This window comes from Ornithorhynchus anatinus, chromosome 15, assembly GCF_004115215.2.
Source record: "Ornithorhynchus anatinus isolate Pmale09 chromosome 15, mOrnAna1.pri.v4, whole genome shotgun sequence".
NCBI classification, from domain to species: domain Eukaryota; kingdom Metazoa; phylum Chordata; class Mammalia; order Monotremata; family Ornithorhynchidae; genus Ornithorhynchus; species Ornithorhynchus anatinus.
Genome location: NC_041742.1, coordinates 16643224 through 16660905, shown reverse-complemented (window position 1 = coordinate 16660905; position 17682 = coordinate 16643224). Strand labels below are relative to the sequence as shown.

At 46.5% G+C, this 17682-nt stretch overlaps 1 protein-coding gene across 5 annotated transcripts in view; it reads right to left on the bottom strand.

Moving 5' to 3' along the window:
- The window catches only part of BCLAF3 (BCLAF1 and THRAP3 family member 3), a 48218-nt gene extending 34966 nt beyond the window's left edge, over window positions 1–13252 (bottom strand). For 2 of the 5 annotated variants that reach the window (XM_029079855.1, XM_029079854.2), the window contains exons 1-3: window positions 13112–13251; window positions 1562–1757; window positions 410–491 (exon numbers count right to left, since the gene is read on the bottom strand). In XM_029079855.1, coding sequence (XP_028935688.1) covers window positions 410–456 — 47 coding nt within the window. In that variant the 5' untranslated portion in view covers window positions 457–491; window positions 1562–1757; window positions 13112–13251. Of the gene's footprint in view, window positions 1–409; window positions 492–1561; window positions 1758–13111 lie in introns of all 5 variants that reach the window. The other 3 variants (XM_029079853.2, XM_029079857.2, XM_029079856.2) reach the window with 2 other exon arrangements.
- Between the last annotated feature and the right edge of the window lie 4430 nt (window positions 13253–17682).

The window sequence follows — 17682 nt, the reverse complement described above, 5'->3', positions numbered from 1 at the left end:
CTCCTACCCACCTCTAAACCAAATTCTGACTTTCCTGGACAGCAGTACGGCACTCAAATCCAACAGAGGAAGTAGGGTGTAAGCTCCCCATCTGGTTCCAGATTACTGGTGTTTCAAGGAGGTGTTACTGTATTTCAAGTCTACCTTTATAGTTCAGGTCCAGGTGATAGCATTTTAAATTTGTTTTATCCGACAAAGCCCCACTCTCTCCCACTCCCCAGCCATTTGCCGGGAGGGTTCTGCCATCCCCCTGGGGACCGGACTACCAGCTGGAACACCCACTCCCCCGGCCCCACAGCGGCTGGCCCCAGCCCACCCCAACCAAGGCCGGATCGGCCCTCCGACCCAATCGCCACCCCCACCCTGCTGAGCCCATTCCCACACAGGCCAACCGAAGAGAGACGTTTACCTCTGTTTCCACCTGGGAGATCGGGATCGGGACCGGGACCTCGCCATCTTTCCCACGGGCAGGTGCCGAGCCCCTTCGTGGCCTGAAAAAAACATTCATTCATCCATTCAATCGTATTTATTGAACGCTATGTGCACAGCACTGGACTAAGTACTTGGGAGACACAACAATAAACAGACACATTTCTCAAAACCACTGCCAGAAGCTGAAGAGCTGCAACACAGCCCATGTCGCTTGCTTAACAGGAAGCTACTGCAAATGTTTCTTCATGGGATTTGAACGTCAGAAAATAGGAAATGCCACCTTCAGACCAGTGATCCATCCAGCCCAGTTCTCCATCTGTGGCGTGGTGGCTACAGCACAGACCTTGCAGTCAGGAGGTCATGGATTCTAATCGCAACTCCACCACTTGTCTGCTGTGTGATCTTGGGTGAGTCTCTGGGCCTCAGCTACCTCATCCGTAAAATGGAGAGTAAGGCTGTAAACCCCACGTGGGAAGGGGAGCTTCCAACCCAATTTGCTTGTACCCATCCGAGTGCTTAATACAGTGTCTGACAAAGTAAGCGCTTAATAAATACCATAATAATAATAATACCATAATAACTATTATTACTACTAATAATTGCTTTCCCTATATGTAATTTATTTTACTCTCTCCCCGCAGCTAGACTGACTGTAATCTTCTTGAGGGCAGGAACTGGAGTCACCAAATCTCTTATAGTGTACTCTCCCAAGTGCAGTGCTCTGCACACAGTAAAAGCTCAACAAATAACACTGCTTGCTGGGTTAGTTTAACCATTACTGATTTAAGGTAGTCCTACCAAGGCTATCTTTTCACCACACATTCATAAATGGAGAGGGCATAATGCCTTTCACTGACCCTTTGTACTTACTGCCAAGAAAAGGTCCCCCCAAATCTTGAGTACTAAGATGCAAGTGCAGCCAATTTAAAGAAACAGGTTTGAACTATTTCACCACTACAAACTCATTTTCCCATCATCATAACCTTAAAAGATAATTAACCCTAAAAGATGATTAACCCTAAAAGATAAGGGTAAGAGATAATTCCACTCCCAAACAGTCTCACTGTTATCTATTTGGACATGCACATGTCCTTCCCCTTCTATCTGTTGCCAAGGATCCACACCTTACCTGATACCCTGGGATTTTGCTTTACACCTTTCCGCACATTTGTGGGGAGATGGGAGGACTCAGCCCCCTCCAGATGATTTAAACCGTCTCGACTGGATTTGTTTCCATCAGTTCAAAATGACACGAGTCCCAGAGGAAGCATCCTTGAAGAGTCTCACCGATGATCAGAGATCTAATCCAGTCCAGGTGAGCGTGTCTGTTGGAGATGACGATGGACACAGTGTTAGGTTTCAATGATACGGTGAATCACCAGTTAATAATTGCTTGGATAAAAAAAAAAGTTGAAAAAAAAAACCCCAACACAGCATAGATACAAAACTGGAACACCATGACAAAATTATTAGATTTACATTATTTTTCGGTGAATTACAATGAAAAGCCTCATCGCTGATATGTCCCTGACCCTTCAAACCTGAGGAGGAGGGCCCTCATCTTTAATCGATCAACCACTTAATGGTATGGATTGAAGCACTTATTGTGTGCATAACACTGGATAAAGTACTTAAAAGAATCTACAGGACTCTAGAGGGGGAAACAGTAATATAATTTACACATATGTACAGATGTGTACCTAACTGACCCCTCTTTAAACTCCAACCCCTCCCCAATTTATTTACATTTCTTCAAAGGCAAAATATAATCCTGGGCTCTACCTGTTTTCTTTCTTTTAAATGGCATTTGTTAAGCGCTTACTATGTATCAAACATTGGTCTAAGAGCTGGAGTAGGTACAAGTTAATGAGTTTGGACACTGTCCCGGCCCTGCATAGGGCTCGCAGTCTAAGTAGGAGGGAGAACAGGTAACCATTGTACCAGACAGTTTACAATCTAGAAGATGGATGGAGTAATTGATTGTAATAAGTGGCTCCTCGATGGTTCAGATTTTGTTTGCCGATAACACTTACTAGAAGGTACAGTCGCTCTGAGTAACTAAAGTATACTTTAGATCCCTCTGTTCCTCAGTATGAGGATTCAAACTGAAATCATTTGAATTTCCTGGTTGAGAGAAAATGATTTCTGGGTGTGGGCTGGGGCTTTGGAAGGTGGAAAAAACAACCTAGATCATGGACAGTGAGTCATGTGTCATAATCTTTTTCTTTAAGACGGGATTTCACCTGTCCGGACGCACTCCCTCCGAGAGATCTCAGACTTAGAGTCTAGAACTAGCAATGTTTTTTGCCTCATGCCTGCATCCTATCATTGTTTACCTCAACTGAATTTAAGCTTATTCGCTTTGGTAGCTGGCTCAGATTTCTGCATCGGGCATGGACAAAGTCTGACCTGATTATATGGCAACTACTTCACACTAAGCACTTAATAACTATTATTACTAATACTACTAGAACTACCATGGAGGAAGAAGTGCTTAGCATAGTGCTCTGCCCACAGTAAGCACTGAACGAATACAACTGACAGATGAAGAGGGGATATTACTTGGTCTGTGAAGTCCTGGATAGATACTCAGCACACAAACTTGTCTAGGAGTGTACCAACTCTGCTTTACTACATTCTCTCAAGTGCTTAGTACAGTGCTCTGCACACAGTAAGCACTCAATCAATACGATTGATGGATGAAGAGTTAATATTATTTGGTGTGTGAAGTTTAATCCATTCATGGAGAGATCCTTATCACACAAACTTGTCTATGAGTATAATGACTATGTTACATTGAATTCTCCCAAGTGCTTAGTACAGGGGTCTGCACACAATAAGCACTCAATTAAAACGACTGATGGATTAAGTGACAAACCTCAGGATACACTGCTCTGAATTACTCTTCTCCTAAATGAATGCTTTCACTCATTGGAAGACAGGCACACTTCCCCCTTTCAAAGCCCTACTGAAAGTCTACCTTCTCCAAACTGAGTTCCCCTTTTCCTCTGTTCCTCCTTCCCTCCCCATCGCCCCTATTCCCTCCCTCTGCTCTATCCCTCTCCCCGCCCCACAGCACTTGTGTATATATATGTACATATTGATTATTATTTTATTCTATTTATTTTATTAATGATGTGGGTATATCTATAATTCTATTTATATTGACGCTACTGATGCCTGTCTACTTGTTTTGTTGTCTGTCTCGCCCAATCTAGACTGAGAGCACGTTGTTGGGTAGGGATTGTCTCTATCTATTAGCAAATTGTCCTTTCCAAGCGCTTCGTACAGTGCTCTGCACACAGTAAGCGCTCAATAAATACAGTTGGATGAATGAATAAAGCTGCATTTCCACCACACCCTGACTGCTACTAGCTCCTCAATAAAGAAACTCAGCAGTTTCACACACACCTCACATTATATTATGGTCATGATAGGTATTTATACTAACAGTGGCGTAATGAGACCTATATAGGCTACGTAAATATTTAATACAGTCTATTAAAAAAAGAGAGTCTAGATGGTCTAAGCTTTGAAAGAACACAGTAAGATACCGTAACGAAAAACCGACCAAAAAGAACTGATATTCCTTCCAGACTGGTTCTTAAGACTAACCTTAAACCTTCGGGTGGGAAATTAAAACATGACCGTCTGCATCTTTCCTGGAGGTCATCATACGTAAGTTATAGAAACTGAAAAAAATCTGTTGTCTACCGACTGTTATACTGTATTTTCCCAAATGCTTAGTACAGTGCTCTGCACACTGAAAGCACTCCATAAATACCAGTGATTGAGTGATAACACCATTTCTGTTGCACTGTACTCTCCCAAGAGCTTAAGATAGTGCTCTGCACAAAGTAAGAACTCAATCAATACCTTGATCAATTATGGCATTTATTAAGACCTTACTCTGTCTTTAATACAAGCCCTTAAAGGGCTCACAATCGAAGAGAAGCAGTGTGACGTAGTGGCTCAGCTCCCTGGCCTGGAGGTCAGAAGGTCCCGGGTTCTAATTCAGGCTCCACCATTTGTTCCATGATCTTGGGCAGTTGGCTTCTCTGTGACTCAGTTCCCTCATTTGTAAAACGGGGACTAGGACTGTGAGCCCCCATGTGGGACATGGACTGGGTCCAACCTAATTAGCTTTTATCAACCTCACCGCTTAGTACAGTGCCTGGCACATAGTAAGGGCTTAACAAATACCATTTAAAAAAAAAAAGAGAGACTTGGGTATCTTATCTCCTAGACAGATGGAGAAAGTGATATCTTTATCCCCACTTTACAGAGGAGGGAGTAGAAGCTCAAAAAGTTTAGGTCGGTGGCAGAGCAATTGGGGACAAGTGATTCTCTGGCCAGTGCTCTTTCCACCAGGACACCCTTCTTCTCCACAGGCCCACAGGTTTTCAGCTTGACTTCGCTAGCGAAAGCTGGAAGAGTTGGACTTTATTTGGGACAGGCCAGAAAAGACAAGAAAAACAAGTTTACCTGCAGAGGTGAGATTTACCACTATAGGGCTCTCACAATAAGGACTTTCCAGACAAATGTTTAAATTGCCACATATTATATCTCACCTAATTAAAGCCTAGTGTAAAAATGAGTTTCTCAAATTGAATGACTGCTAAGAAAAAACAGACACAAAACACCCAGTATCTTTTAGAAAACAAGATGAAACCTCAACTCTAAAATTTCCCTGCCAATTTCCCATCCATTCTAAGGATTTTAGGGAGTACCTAGGTATTCAAAACACATTCAAAAACATAAGAAACAGATATGAGGCGGGGGGTATCACTACTGCAAAATGAGAAGCAGTGTGGTCTAATGGATGGAGCACTATCCTGGGACTCTGAGGATCTGAGTTCTTATCCCGGCTCCACCATTTGTCTGCTGTGTGACTGTAGGCAGGTCATTTCACTTCTCTGTGCCTCATCCATTTCATCTGTAAAAATCAGAACTGAGACTGTGAGTCCCTTGTGGAGCGGCGACTTGGCCCAAACCGATTAGCTTTATTCTACCCCAGTGCTTGGTACAGGGCCTGGCACACAGTATGCGGTTAAAGAATACCACTGGAAAAAAAAACCCCAAACCACTGGATTTTATTTGAGAAACCATGAGAAAACATTTGGGGCTGAGGGTACATAAGCTGGTCATTGCATACTGCCCTATTACAATGGTAGCCACCAAGCTGACCCAGGAATTCCTTTGCTGTTTCTAATGTACTCATCCCCCTTCCCTGCCCCACAGCATTTAGGTCCCTATCTGTTATTTATTTATTTCTATTAATGTCTATCTCTCCCTCTGGACTTTAAACTCATTTTGGGCAGGGAATGTGACTATTACTCTATTGTACTCTCCCAAGCGCTTAGTACGGTGCTCTGCAGACGGTAAGCACTCGATAAATATGACTGACGGATGGAGATCCCTTGCATAACTGCCCCACTTTTTCGCATCACTTTTTGTAACATTAAACCAGGGTGGGACTATTACACTGTCATGTGAGAATTAAGCCTAGCAATAAAGGGAGGAGGAGAAAAAAAAGAAAAAAATAAGGAGGGAAGAAGCAGAGGGAAAGAAGCACGAGACAGTTCCTGGCATCTACTGCTCTCTCCCAGGTTCTACCATGTGACCAAATGGAGAGAGCATGGGCCTGGGAGTTGAAAGGTCTTGGGTTCTAATCCCAGCTCTGCCACTTGTCTGCTGGGTGAACTCGCGCAAGTCATTTCACTTCTCTGGGCCTCAGTTCCCTCATCTGTAAAACGGGGATTAAGACTGAGTTCATGTGGGACAAGGACTGCATCCAACCCGATTTGCTTGTACAGTGCTTAGTACAGTGCCTGGAACATAATAAACACTTCAATATCATAATTATTATTACCTACTAAGCTACACATTTACTGAATTTACCCCTGCTCCCTTTCCCTTTTCCTCCCCTCCAAAGAACAAGTCTCTGCTACTCATCAAATTTGACTCTTCTCTTCTTCCTATCCCGGTGCACCAGATCATCACTGCTTACAAGTATGATATTCAAAAAAAAAATGCTGATAACTGTGGTATCTGTTAAGCACTTATTGTGCGCCAGGCACTGTAACACTGGGGTAGATATAAGCAAATCAGGTTGGACAAAGTCCTTGTCCTACACGGGGCTCAGAGTCTCAATCCCCATTTTACAGATGCAGCAACTGAGGCCCAGAGAAGCGAAGGGACTTGCCCAAAGTCACACGGCAGACAAGTGGCACAACTGGGATTAGAACCCGCCATCCTCTGACTCCGAGGCCGTGCTCAATCCACTGTGCCATGCGCCACGCTCTTATTTCCTCCTCAAAAATCAGGTTGGGGAAATTCGGTGGTGGAGGCAGTTATGCAAGAATATAAATACTGTGTGATGCACAATCCCTACTAGATTAGATTGTGAGCTCCTTGGGTCACGTCAGTTCATTCAACACTCCTACTCAGTATCACCCAAACCTGTCTGTTCTCCCTTCTCGACATCTCTAGAATCCGCCCTTTCCTTGCCATTCAAACCGCTACTACGCTGATCCAAGTCCTTACCATATCTCACCACCTGTAGCTCCCCTATTGTTCTAAGCACTGGGGTACATATAAGGTAATCAGGATGTCCCATTTAGAGGTCACAGTCTTCATCTCCATTTTTCAGATGAGGTAACTGAGGTACAGAGAAGTTAAGTGACTTGCCCAAGATCACACAGCTGACAAGTGGCGGAGCCGGGATTAGAATCCATGACCTCTGATTCCCAAGCCCCTGCTCTTTCCACCAAACCACACAGCTTCTGAGTTGCTGCTTCCAGCCCCTGCTTTTGCTACCGGGATCATTTTTCTAAAATGAAAAAGAAACATTCAGTCCCCCTCTCTCCACTCGGGAAGAACCTCCAGCTGTTGCCCATTCACCTCCGCATCACACAGAAACTCCTCACTAGCTTTTTCGCATCTACTTGACCTAGCCCATCTCTAGGCTGTGAGCTCATTGTGGGCAGAGACTGTGTCTGCTTATTGTTCTCCTGTACTCTCCCAAGCGCTTAGTACAGTACTCTGAACCGTACACAGTAAGCACTCAATAAATACAACTGACCGACTACTACAACCCACCCAGCACAATTCTCATGTCCCCTTGCCCATGTCTCCCCCTTCCCCGTCTAGACTGTAAACTCATTGTGGGCAGGGCCTATGTCTGTTTACTGTTATACTGAACTCTCCCAAGAGCTTAGTACAGTGCTCTGCATACAGTAAGCGTTGAATAATGAATGAATCCTTCCTCGGCTTGGAACTCTCTCCTCTTCCATTTTCAACAGACCACTACTCTCTCCACCTTCAAAGCCTTATTAAACCAAACCTCCTCCAAGAGGCCTTCCCCAGCTAAGCCCTCATTTTCCCTCCTCACCCTCCCTTCTGAGTCACCTTCTGAGTACTTGGATCCCTGCTCCTTTAGCTCTTTGATATTCACCCCTCTCCCCAGCCCTACAGACCCTACCAGTCCATCAATGGTATTTATTGAGTGCTTAGTGCCTGCAGAGAGCACTATTCTAAGCACTAGGGAGAGTTGGTAGATAAGGTTCCTGCCCGCAAGAAGTTTACAGTCCAGAGGGGAAGACAGACACTAAAATAAATTCCGGATAAGTACTTAAGTGCTGTGGGGAGGGTGAGGTGAATATCAGGTGCCTAAAGGGTGGAAATAATAATAGTAGAATTAGTAGTAGTAGTAATAAGAATGGTATTTCATTTATTCAGTAGTATTTGAGCCCTTACTATGCGCAGAGCACTGTACTAAGCACTTGGGATATACAATTCGGCAACAGATAGAGACAATCCCTGCCCAATGACGGGCTCACTGTCTAAATGGTACTTGTTAAGCACTTACTACATGCCATTCATTCATTCAATAGTATTTATTGAGTGCTTACTATGTGCAGAGCACTGTACTAAGCGCTTGGAATGTACAAATCATGCCAGGCACTATTCTAAGTGCTGGGATAGATATAAGATAATCGGGTTGGATATAGTCCCTGTCCCACGTAAAACTCACACTCTTAATCCCCCATTTTACAGATGAGGGAACTGAGGCATAGGGAAGACAAGTGACTTGCCCAAGGTCATGGAGCAGACAAGTGGTGGAGGCAGGATTAGAACCTATGACCTTCTGACTCCCAGGCCTGTGATTTACTTATCCTTTACACCATGATAATGGTACTTATTAATCACTGACTATGTGCCAAGCACTAGCAATAATAATAATGGTACCTGTTAAGCACTTACTGCATGCCAAGCACAGGGTTAATCAGATTGGATACAGTCCCTGTCCCACATGGGGCTCACAGTCTTCATCCCCATTTTACAGATGAGGGAACTGAGGCCCAGAAAAGTGAATCGCTCAAGGTCACTGACCAGACGTGGCAGAGTCATGATTAGAACCCAGGTCCTTCTGATTCCCAGGCCCCAGCTCAGCCACGTTCCAGATCCAAATGCAGAGGCAACGCAGATGCAGACAGGAGAGGAAAGAGGGGAGAGGAGGATATGTACAGTGCTCTGCACATAGTAAGTGCTCAGTAAATATAACAATGAATATGTACACCTAGGAACATATGCTTAAGCTCTGCCATTTCCACTGTAAACTGTGTCTGCTTTTCTTTCAGCAGCAATGTGGCTCAGTGGAAAGAGCCTGGGCTTTGGAGTCAGAGGTCATGAGTTCGACTCCCCGCTCTGACACTTGTCAGCTGTGTGACTGTGGGCAAGTCACTTCACTTCTCTGTGCCTCAGTTACCTCATCTGTAAAATGGGGATTAACTGTGAGCCTCACGTGGGACGACCTGATTACTCTGTATCTCCCCCAGCACTTAGAACAGTGCTCTGCACACAGTAAGCACTTAAATACCAACATTATTATTCATGCATTCATTCATTCGATCATATTTATTGAGCACTTACTGTGTGCAGAGCACTGTACTAAGCGCTTGGAAAGTACAATTTGACAACAGATAGACTGTACTCTCCCAAATCCTTCTCAGACGATCTGCAAATACCAGGGATTGACTATAGATGCAGCTGCATTTTATAGGCCCTACTGTTTAGCAGTGCTTAGCACAAAGTACGTTAATCTCTTCCCTCACCTCTACCAACACTACTAACGCCTGCACAACTGCTACAAGGCAGATGACCTGTGCATATATCTATAATTCTATTTATTTATTTTGATGCTACTGATGCCTACTTGTTTTGTTACCTGTCTCCCCGCTTCTATACTGTGAGCCCATTGTTGGGTAGATATTGTCTCTCTCTGTTGCCGAATTGTACTTTCCAAGTGCTTAGTACTGTGCTTTCCACACAGTAAGCGCTCAATAAATACTACTGAATGAATGACTTCCCCCACTCCACTTCGAACCAATACTGCACATGCTAACACAAAAAGTGTCAATCTGCAAAATTCTGTGCTTTAACAATTATGGTGTGCACGTGTGCAAGTCTTCAGAGTGTACGTTTCGCACTTGTTTTATTCATTCATTCATGTGGACTTACTGAGCACTTACTCTATGCAAGGCACTGTACTAAGCACTTGGGAGAGTGCAATACGACAAGAGACACAATCCCTGCCACAACGAGCTTAGAGTCTAGAAAACTGTTTTAGGGAAATGGGGCTCTGTTCAACCATTTCCGTGACTAGACAAGCATTATCCCAGTTTCTAATAAGCGCTTAACACACTGCAAGCACTTATTACAGTACTCTGCACACAGTAAGCACTCAATAAATTACTGAATCGAGAGAACAGTAATAATAATTATGGTATTTGCTAAACGCTTACTATGTTCTAGGCACTGTACTAAGCACTGGGGTGGATACAAGCAAATTAGGCTGAACAAGGTTCCTGTCCCACATAGGGCTCACAGTCTCCATCCCCATTTTACAGATGATGTCTAGACTCCCCTCTAGGCTATAAACTCATTGAGGGCAAGGAAGGTGTCTACCAACTCTGATGTACTGTACTCTCCCAAATGCTTAGTACAATGCTCTGCGCACGGTAAGCACTTAAAGAATAGGACTGATTGACCTGGAGAAGTGAAGAGACTTAGAGAAGCAGCATGGCTCTGTGGAAAGAGCCCAGGCTTGGGAGTCAGCGGTCATGGGTTCTAATCCCAGCTCCGTCGCTTGTCAGCTGTGTGACCTTGGGCAAGTCACTTAAGTATCTCCCCCAGCGCTTAGAACAGTGCTCTGCACACAGTAAGCGCTTAACAAATACCAACACTATTATTATTGTTCTCTGTGCCTCAGTTAACTCCTCTGTAAAATGGGGATGAAGACTGTAAGCCCTACGTGGGAGAACCAGATTACCTTCTATCTACTCCACTGCTTAGAACAGTGCTTGGCACATAGTAAGCGCTTAACAATACCAACATTATTATTATTAGAGAAGCAGCACGGTGTAGTGGATAGAGCACGGGCCTGGGAGTCAGAGGTCATGGGTTCTAATCCCTATTCTGTCACTTGTCTGCTGCGTGACCTTGGGTGAGTCGCTTCTCTATGCCTCAATTCTCTCCATATGCGACAGGGACTGTGTCCAACCTGATTTGCTTGGATCCACCCAGAGCTTAGTCCAGTGCCTGGCACATAGTAAGCGCTTAACAAATACCATTATTATTACCAAGTCAACTGCACTCTCCCAAGCGCTCAGTACAGTGAACTGTAAGCAGTACGGGCATTCAATTGAACCGTGCTGCACTGTCCTCTCCCTACACCTTAGGCTAAGTGCTCTGCACCAAGGGAGCACTCAAGGCCTTGTGGCAAGAGCATGGGCTTGGACACGGGTTCTAGTACTGGCTCTGCACTTGGTTGCTGTGTGACCTTGGGCAAGTCACTTGATGTCTCTGTGCCCCAGTTACCTCATCTGTAAAATGGGGATTGAGTCTGTGAGCCCCACATGGGACTACCTGATTATCTTAATAAATACCATCATTATTATTATTAACCAAACGAACTCCAAAAGATAATTGAATTCCCAAAGGCATTGGGCAAGTCCCTTCTCTGGGCCTCAGTTCCCTCGAGGCTCAGTGTAAAGAGCCCGTGATCGGGAGTATGAGGGTGTGGGTTTGAATCCCAGCACTTCTACTTGTCAGCTGTGTGACTGTGGGCAATTCACTTAACTTCTCTGTGCCTCAGTTACCTCATCTGTAAAATGGGGATGAAGACTGTGAGCCTCACGTGGGACAACCTAATTACCCTGTATCTACCCCAGCGCTTAGAACAGTGATCTGCACATAATAAGCACTTAAATACCAACATTATTATTATTATCTGCAAAATGGGGATGAAGATTGGGAGCCCCAAGCGGCAGAGGGACTGGGTCCAACCTGATGTGCTTGTAACGACCCCAGCAGCTTAGTCCAATGCCTGACATATGGTAAGAGCTTAAAAAAACCATTATTATTATTTTATTACTAGACTATGGGCAGGATATGGGTCCACAAATGGTGCCATACTGGCCTCTCTCCCTTGGACAGGTGCTCAGCACCAAAGGAGCGCTCAATAAATACCAGGGATTGATCCAAAAGCACTCCAAAAGACATCTGAAGTTCCCAAGGCATTGGGCACGTCACTTGGTTACTCTGGACCTCAGTTCCCTCATCTGCAAAATGGGGGTGAAGACTGGGAGCCCCACGGGGGACAACCTGATAACCTTGTATCCCTCCCTCGCGCTTAGAACAGTGCTCGGCACAAAGTAAGCGTTTAACAAATACCAACAGCATTATTATTATTATTAACCCAACCAACTCCAAAAGACGAGTGAATTGCCAAAGGCATTGGGCAAGTCGTTCCACTACTCTGGGCCTCAGTTCCCTCGTCTGCAAAATGGGGGTGAAGACTGGGAGCCCCACGGGGGTCAACCTGATCACCTTGCATCTCCCCCAGCGCTTAAAGCAGTGCTCGGCACATAGTAAGCGCTTAACCAATACCGTCATTACTACTATTAACCAAACGAGCTCCAAAAGACAACTGAATTCCCAAAGACACTGCGCAAATCGTTTCCCTTCTCTGGGCTTCATCTGCAAAATGGGGGTGAAGACTGGGAGCCCCGGGGGGGCAACCCGATGACCTTGTATCCCTCCCCAGCGCTTACAACAGTGCTCGGCACATAGTAAGCGCTTAACCAATACCATCATTACTACTATTAACCAAACGAACTCCCAAAGACAAGTGAATTCCTCAAGACGCTGGGCAGGTCGTTCCACTTCTCTGGGCCTCAGTTCCCTCGTTTGCAAAATGGGGGTGAAGACTGGGAGCCCCGGGGAGGGGGGGGTCAACCTGATGACCTTGCATCTCCCCCAGCGCTTAAAGCAGTGCTCGGCACATAGTAAGCGCTTAGCCAATACCATCACTACTACTATTAACCAAACGAACTCCAAAAGACAAGTGAATTCCTAAAGACACTGGGCAGGTCGTTTCACTACTCTGGGCCTCAGTTGTCTCCTCTGCAAAATGGGGGGGGGGTGAAGGCCGAGAGCCCAGCGCTTAGCCCAGGGCGGCGGCCTCCTTCCCTGCGCCCCCCCCCCCCTCCTTCTCCTCCTGCTGCCGCCAGCTCTGGTTCGGTCCTGCCCGCCCCGCTGCCTGCCGGGAAATGTGGCTCTGGGGGGGAGGGGAAGGGATGGAAGGGGCCGGGGTGGGGGGGCGAGCCCCGCTTACCGAGCAGCCCGGTGTTCCCGGTTGGCGCGGTCCGGCGGCGCGTTGGGAGCCCGGAGCCGTGGGGCCCGGCGGCGATGGCGCCCTCCGCCTCGGCGCCCTCACCTCGCCTCACCTCACGGCGGGCGGGCGGCCGCCGCGGCCGGGCACGTGACCCCCTCCCCTCCACCAAACCCCGGCGCGCGCTCCTTCCCTCCCTCCCGCGGCGGGAGGCCGACCTGCGCGCGCCGACGGAGCGCGAGGCGCCCGGGTCTCCGCGCCTGCGCGTGGAGGGGGGGCGGGGCCCCGAGGCGGGGAGCGAGGACCGCCCCCCTCCGCACGTGACCGGAAGAGGCTGCGCGGCGTGAGGGAGGGCCCACGTGACCGAGGGGACCAATAGACTGGCAGGCCGGGGTGGGGCTGGCCTCAGCGGGATGCGCAGCACTGTACTAAACGCTTGGAAAGCCCAGTTTGGCAACAGATAGGGACAGTCCCCAATAATAATAATGTTGGTATTTGTTAAGCGCTTACTATGTGCAAAGCACTGTTCTAAGCGCTGGGGGGGGGGGATACAAGGCAATCAGGTTGTCCCACATGGGGCTCACACTCTTAATCCCCATTTTACAGATGAGGTCACTGAGACACCGAGAAGTTAAGTGATTTGCCCAAAGTCACATAGCTGACCATAGGCTGAGCTCTGATTAGAACTCATGACCTCTGACTCCCAAGCCCGGGCTCTTTCCAGTGAGCCACGCTGCTTCTCTACTTGTAATAATAATATTGGTATTTGTTAAGCGCTTACTACATGCCAAGCACTATTCTAAGTACTGAGGGGGGATACAAGGTCATCAGGGTGTCCCCCTTGGGGCTTCCAGTCTTCATCCCCATTTTACAGATGAGGGAACTGAGGCCCAGAGAAGTGAAGTGACTTAAGCAAGGTCATACAGCAGGCAAGTGGGGGAGCTAGGATTAGAACCCATGACCTTCTGACTCCCAGGCCCGGACTCTATCCACTATACCATGCTGTTTCTCTAAAGGACTCTGCCAGTCCATCACCAAGTCATAATAATGATGATGGTATCTGTTAAGCGCTTACCATGTGCTGAGCACTCTTCCAAGCCCTGGGATAGATAGATGCTAATCAGGTTGGTCACAGTCCCTGTCTCTCATGGGGCTCACAGTCTTCATCTCCATTTGACAAATGAGAGAACTGGGGCCCAGAGAAGTGAAGTGACTTGCCCAAAGTCACAGCAGACAAGTGGAGGAGTCAGGATTAGAACCCGCCTCCTCTGCCTCCCAAGTCCATGATCCATTTGTAGTCTCTCCATGAGGATCGGTTCTAATCCCGGCTCCACCGCTTGTCGGCTGTGTGGCTTTGGGCAAGTCACTTGACTCCTCTGCCTCAGTTACCTCATCCGTAAAATGGGGATTAAGACTGTGAGTCCCAGGTGAGTCAATCTGATTACCTTGTACCTACCCTAGCGTTTAGAACAGTGCCTGGCATATAGTATGGGTTTAACAGATACCATAATTATTATTTATTGATTGCTTAATGTGTGCAGAGCACTGTATTCTATCACTTATTCATTCATTTGTATTTACTGAGCACTCACTGTGTGCAGAGCACTATATTAAGTACTTGGAAAGTACATTTCAGCAACAAAAAGAGACAATCCCTGCCCACAAGGAGCTCACAGTCTAGAAAGGAGCAGACATACATCAATACAAATAGACATTTATTATGCGCTTACTAGTACCGTCTCTCTTTATCGCTGTATTGTACTTCCCCAAGCGCTTAGCACAGTGCTTAGTAAAGGAAGCGAGGCAGGGTGAAGCAGAAGGGAGAAGAGGAAAGGAGGGCTTAGTCAGGGAAGTCCTCTTGGAGGAGATGGGCTTTCAAAAAGGTTTTGAAGGAGGAGAGAGTCATTGTCTGTCGGATATGAGGAGGGAGGGCGTTCCAAGCCAGAGGCAGGACGTGGGCGAGAGCTCGGTGACGAGATAGACGAGACGGAGGCGCGGTGAGAAGGTTGGCATTAGAGGAGCAAAGCGTGCGGGCCGGGTTGTAGTAGGAGAGTAACGAGGTGAGATAGGAGGGGGCAAGGGGATTGAGTGCTTTAAAGGCAAGGCTGAAGAGTTTTTACTTGATGTGGAGGTGGATGGGCAACCACTGGAGTTTCTTGAGAAGTGGAAAGACATGTCCTCAACGTTTTTGTAGGAAAATGATCCGGGCAGCAGAGGGAAGAATGGACTGGAGGGGGAGAGACGGGAGGCAGAGACAGGAAAAGTACTTGTGTTAATGTGGTAGCGGTTTGGACGGAGAGGAGAGGCTGGATTTTAGTGACGTTGTGGAAGTCAAACCGACAGGACTTAGTGATGGATTGAATACGTGGGTAATCGAGAGAGAGCGGCAAGGTTACGGGCGTGTGATCCGGGAAGGGTGGCGGTGTCTACAGTGACGGGAAAGTCCGGGAGGGGACAGGGTTTGGGTGGGAAGAGAAGTTCTGTTTCAGATGTTAAGGTTGAGGTAAGAATAACAACTGTGGTATCTGGAAAATACTTATTATGTGCCAGGCACTGTACTAAGATGGGAGGACATCTCAGAAGAGCTCTCTTGAAGGCAGGAGGAAATAAGAGACTGCAGAGAGGGAGAGAGAACAGGGCTGGAGCTGTAGATTGGCTATCAACCACATAAAGGCGGGAGTCGAAACCCTGGGGAGCCAGTGAGTTCTCCAAGGGGGTGGGTGTACAGGGAGAAGAGAAGGGGACCCCGAACTGAACCCCGAGGGACGTCCGCAGCCAGAGAGACAGGAGGACAACCAGGAGAGGAGGAAAGTGTTGAGGTTGGGCAGCGATTCCAGGAGAAGGAGGTGGTCAACAGGGCAGAAAACCTATCCACCAACTCTGTTGTATAGTACTCTCCCAAACACTTAGCACAGTGATCTACATGCAGGAAGTGCTCAATAAATACCAGCAATTAATTAATCAAATGCTCTGGCTAACATGCTTCTAGGGAAAGTAGATTTAGAGGAAAGTTTTTTGTTGCTGCTGCTCTCGGCAAATGAATCACTTGACGAAGGTCAACAGATACAGCTACGTACAATTAGAATTCAGGGATTTTCCTTCTCTCATGTTCCCCCTAAGTTCATCGAACAAAATACCAGCAAGCAGGTCAGACTCTTAAATTAAAATGTATTTCACCTTCACACATGCTGTACATGTCATGCGAACAAAACGTGGTTTACAACAATGTCAGCAGGAAGTAATATCTTATTGACGGGCTCGCAAGAGCCATTTGCAGCAGCAAAATAAACATTTAGCCAAGTCTTTAGGAAACTACGGTCAAGACTGATTCCGAAGACATTCTTCAGGTTACCGCTCACAAGAGGCATCACTATGTTGAATTACACCAAGATAAATACAATTGCATTGTTATATGCAGGTCCTTTATTGAAGAGATTATATAGACACCCACAAAGAGTTGCATTGGCTACTGAATTCTGAAACAATTGCTGTTTTTCAAAGCACAAGGACAAGATTACTAAGGAGACCAATGACCAAGTCCCTGTCGCCACGTTTGCGTTGGCTTCTGCTAGTTCAGGGTGTTTTCTTCTCCAAGGAGTAGGGTTAAAAAACAAAAAAAAAGGCTCCATGAAGCACAATAGAGCAACCATTGCAAAGTGATTATATTTCATCAGAATTAAACGTACCCGAATTCACTATATGGCACGAATGAGTTTGTGGAGATGCTTGCTGAGTACAGTATGTAAATAGTACGTACATTTTGGACCTGGCTTTAGCTCGGGGACTGGTCATGAGATCTAACGTCTGAACCGTAGCAGCGTGGGTCAGTGGTTAGAGTCTGGGCCTGGGAGTCGGAAGGACCCGGCTTGTAATCCCGGCTCTGCCACCGGTCTGCTCTGTATAACCTTGGGCAAATCGCTTCACTTCTCTGTGCCTCAGTTCCCTTAGCTGTAAAATGGGGATTAAGAGTGTGAGCCCCACGTGGGACAGGGACTGTGTCCATCCTGATTAATTTGGATCTACCCCAGCACTTAAAACAGTGCTTGGCACATTGTAAGCACTTAACAAGTACCAAAATTATGCACCCAATTTAAGAAGTACAGGGATTGTCACTCTTTATAGTTGTATTGTACTTTCCCAAGTGCTTAGTACAGTGCTCTGCACATAGTAAGCACTTAATAAATATGATTGAATGAATGCATGAATGAATATCATTATTATTATTACTACTGTATTGGGTTTCTCCTGATTATCCTCCCAAGAGGGCCAAGAACCCAGGGAACATATCTACCAACTCTGCCATACTGTACTCTCCCAAGTGCTTAGTACAGAGCCCTGTACACAGAAAGCATTCAATAAGTACAACTGATATACTGTAAGCTCACTGCAGGCAGGGGACACAACTCTGTCATACTGTACTCTCCCAAAAGTACAGTAGGTGTTCGGTAAATACCCCTCATCTATCGATACCCTCCCGGACAAAAGCTGAGCTTGGGAACCGCCCACTTGAATGTATGTTCCACCTAGGAGATGTGGCCCTTGATTCTCAGGACATGGTGGGGTAGAGTAGTCGT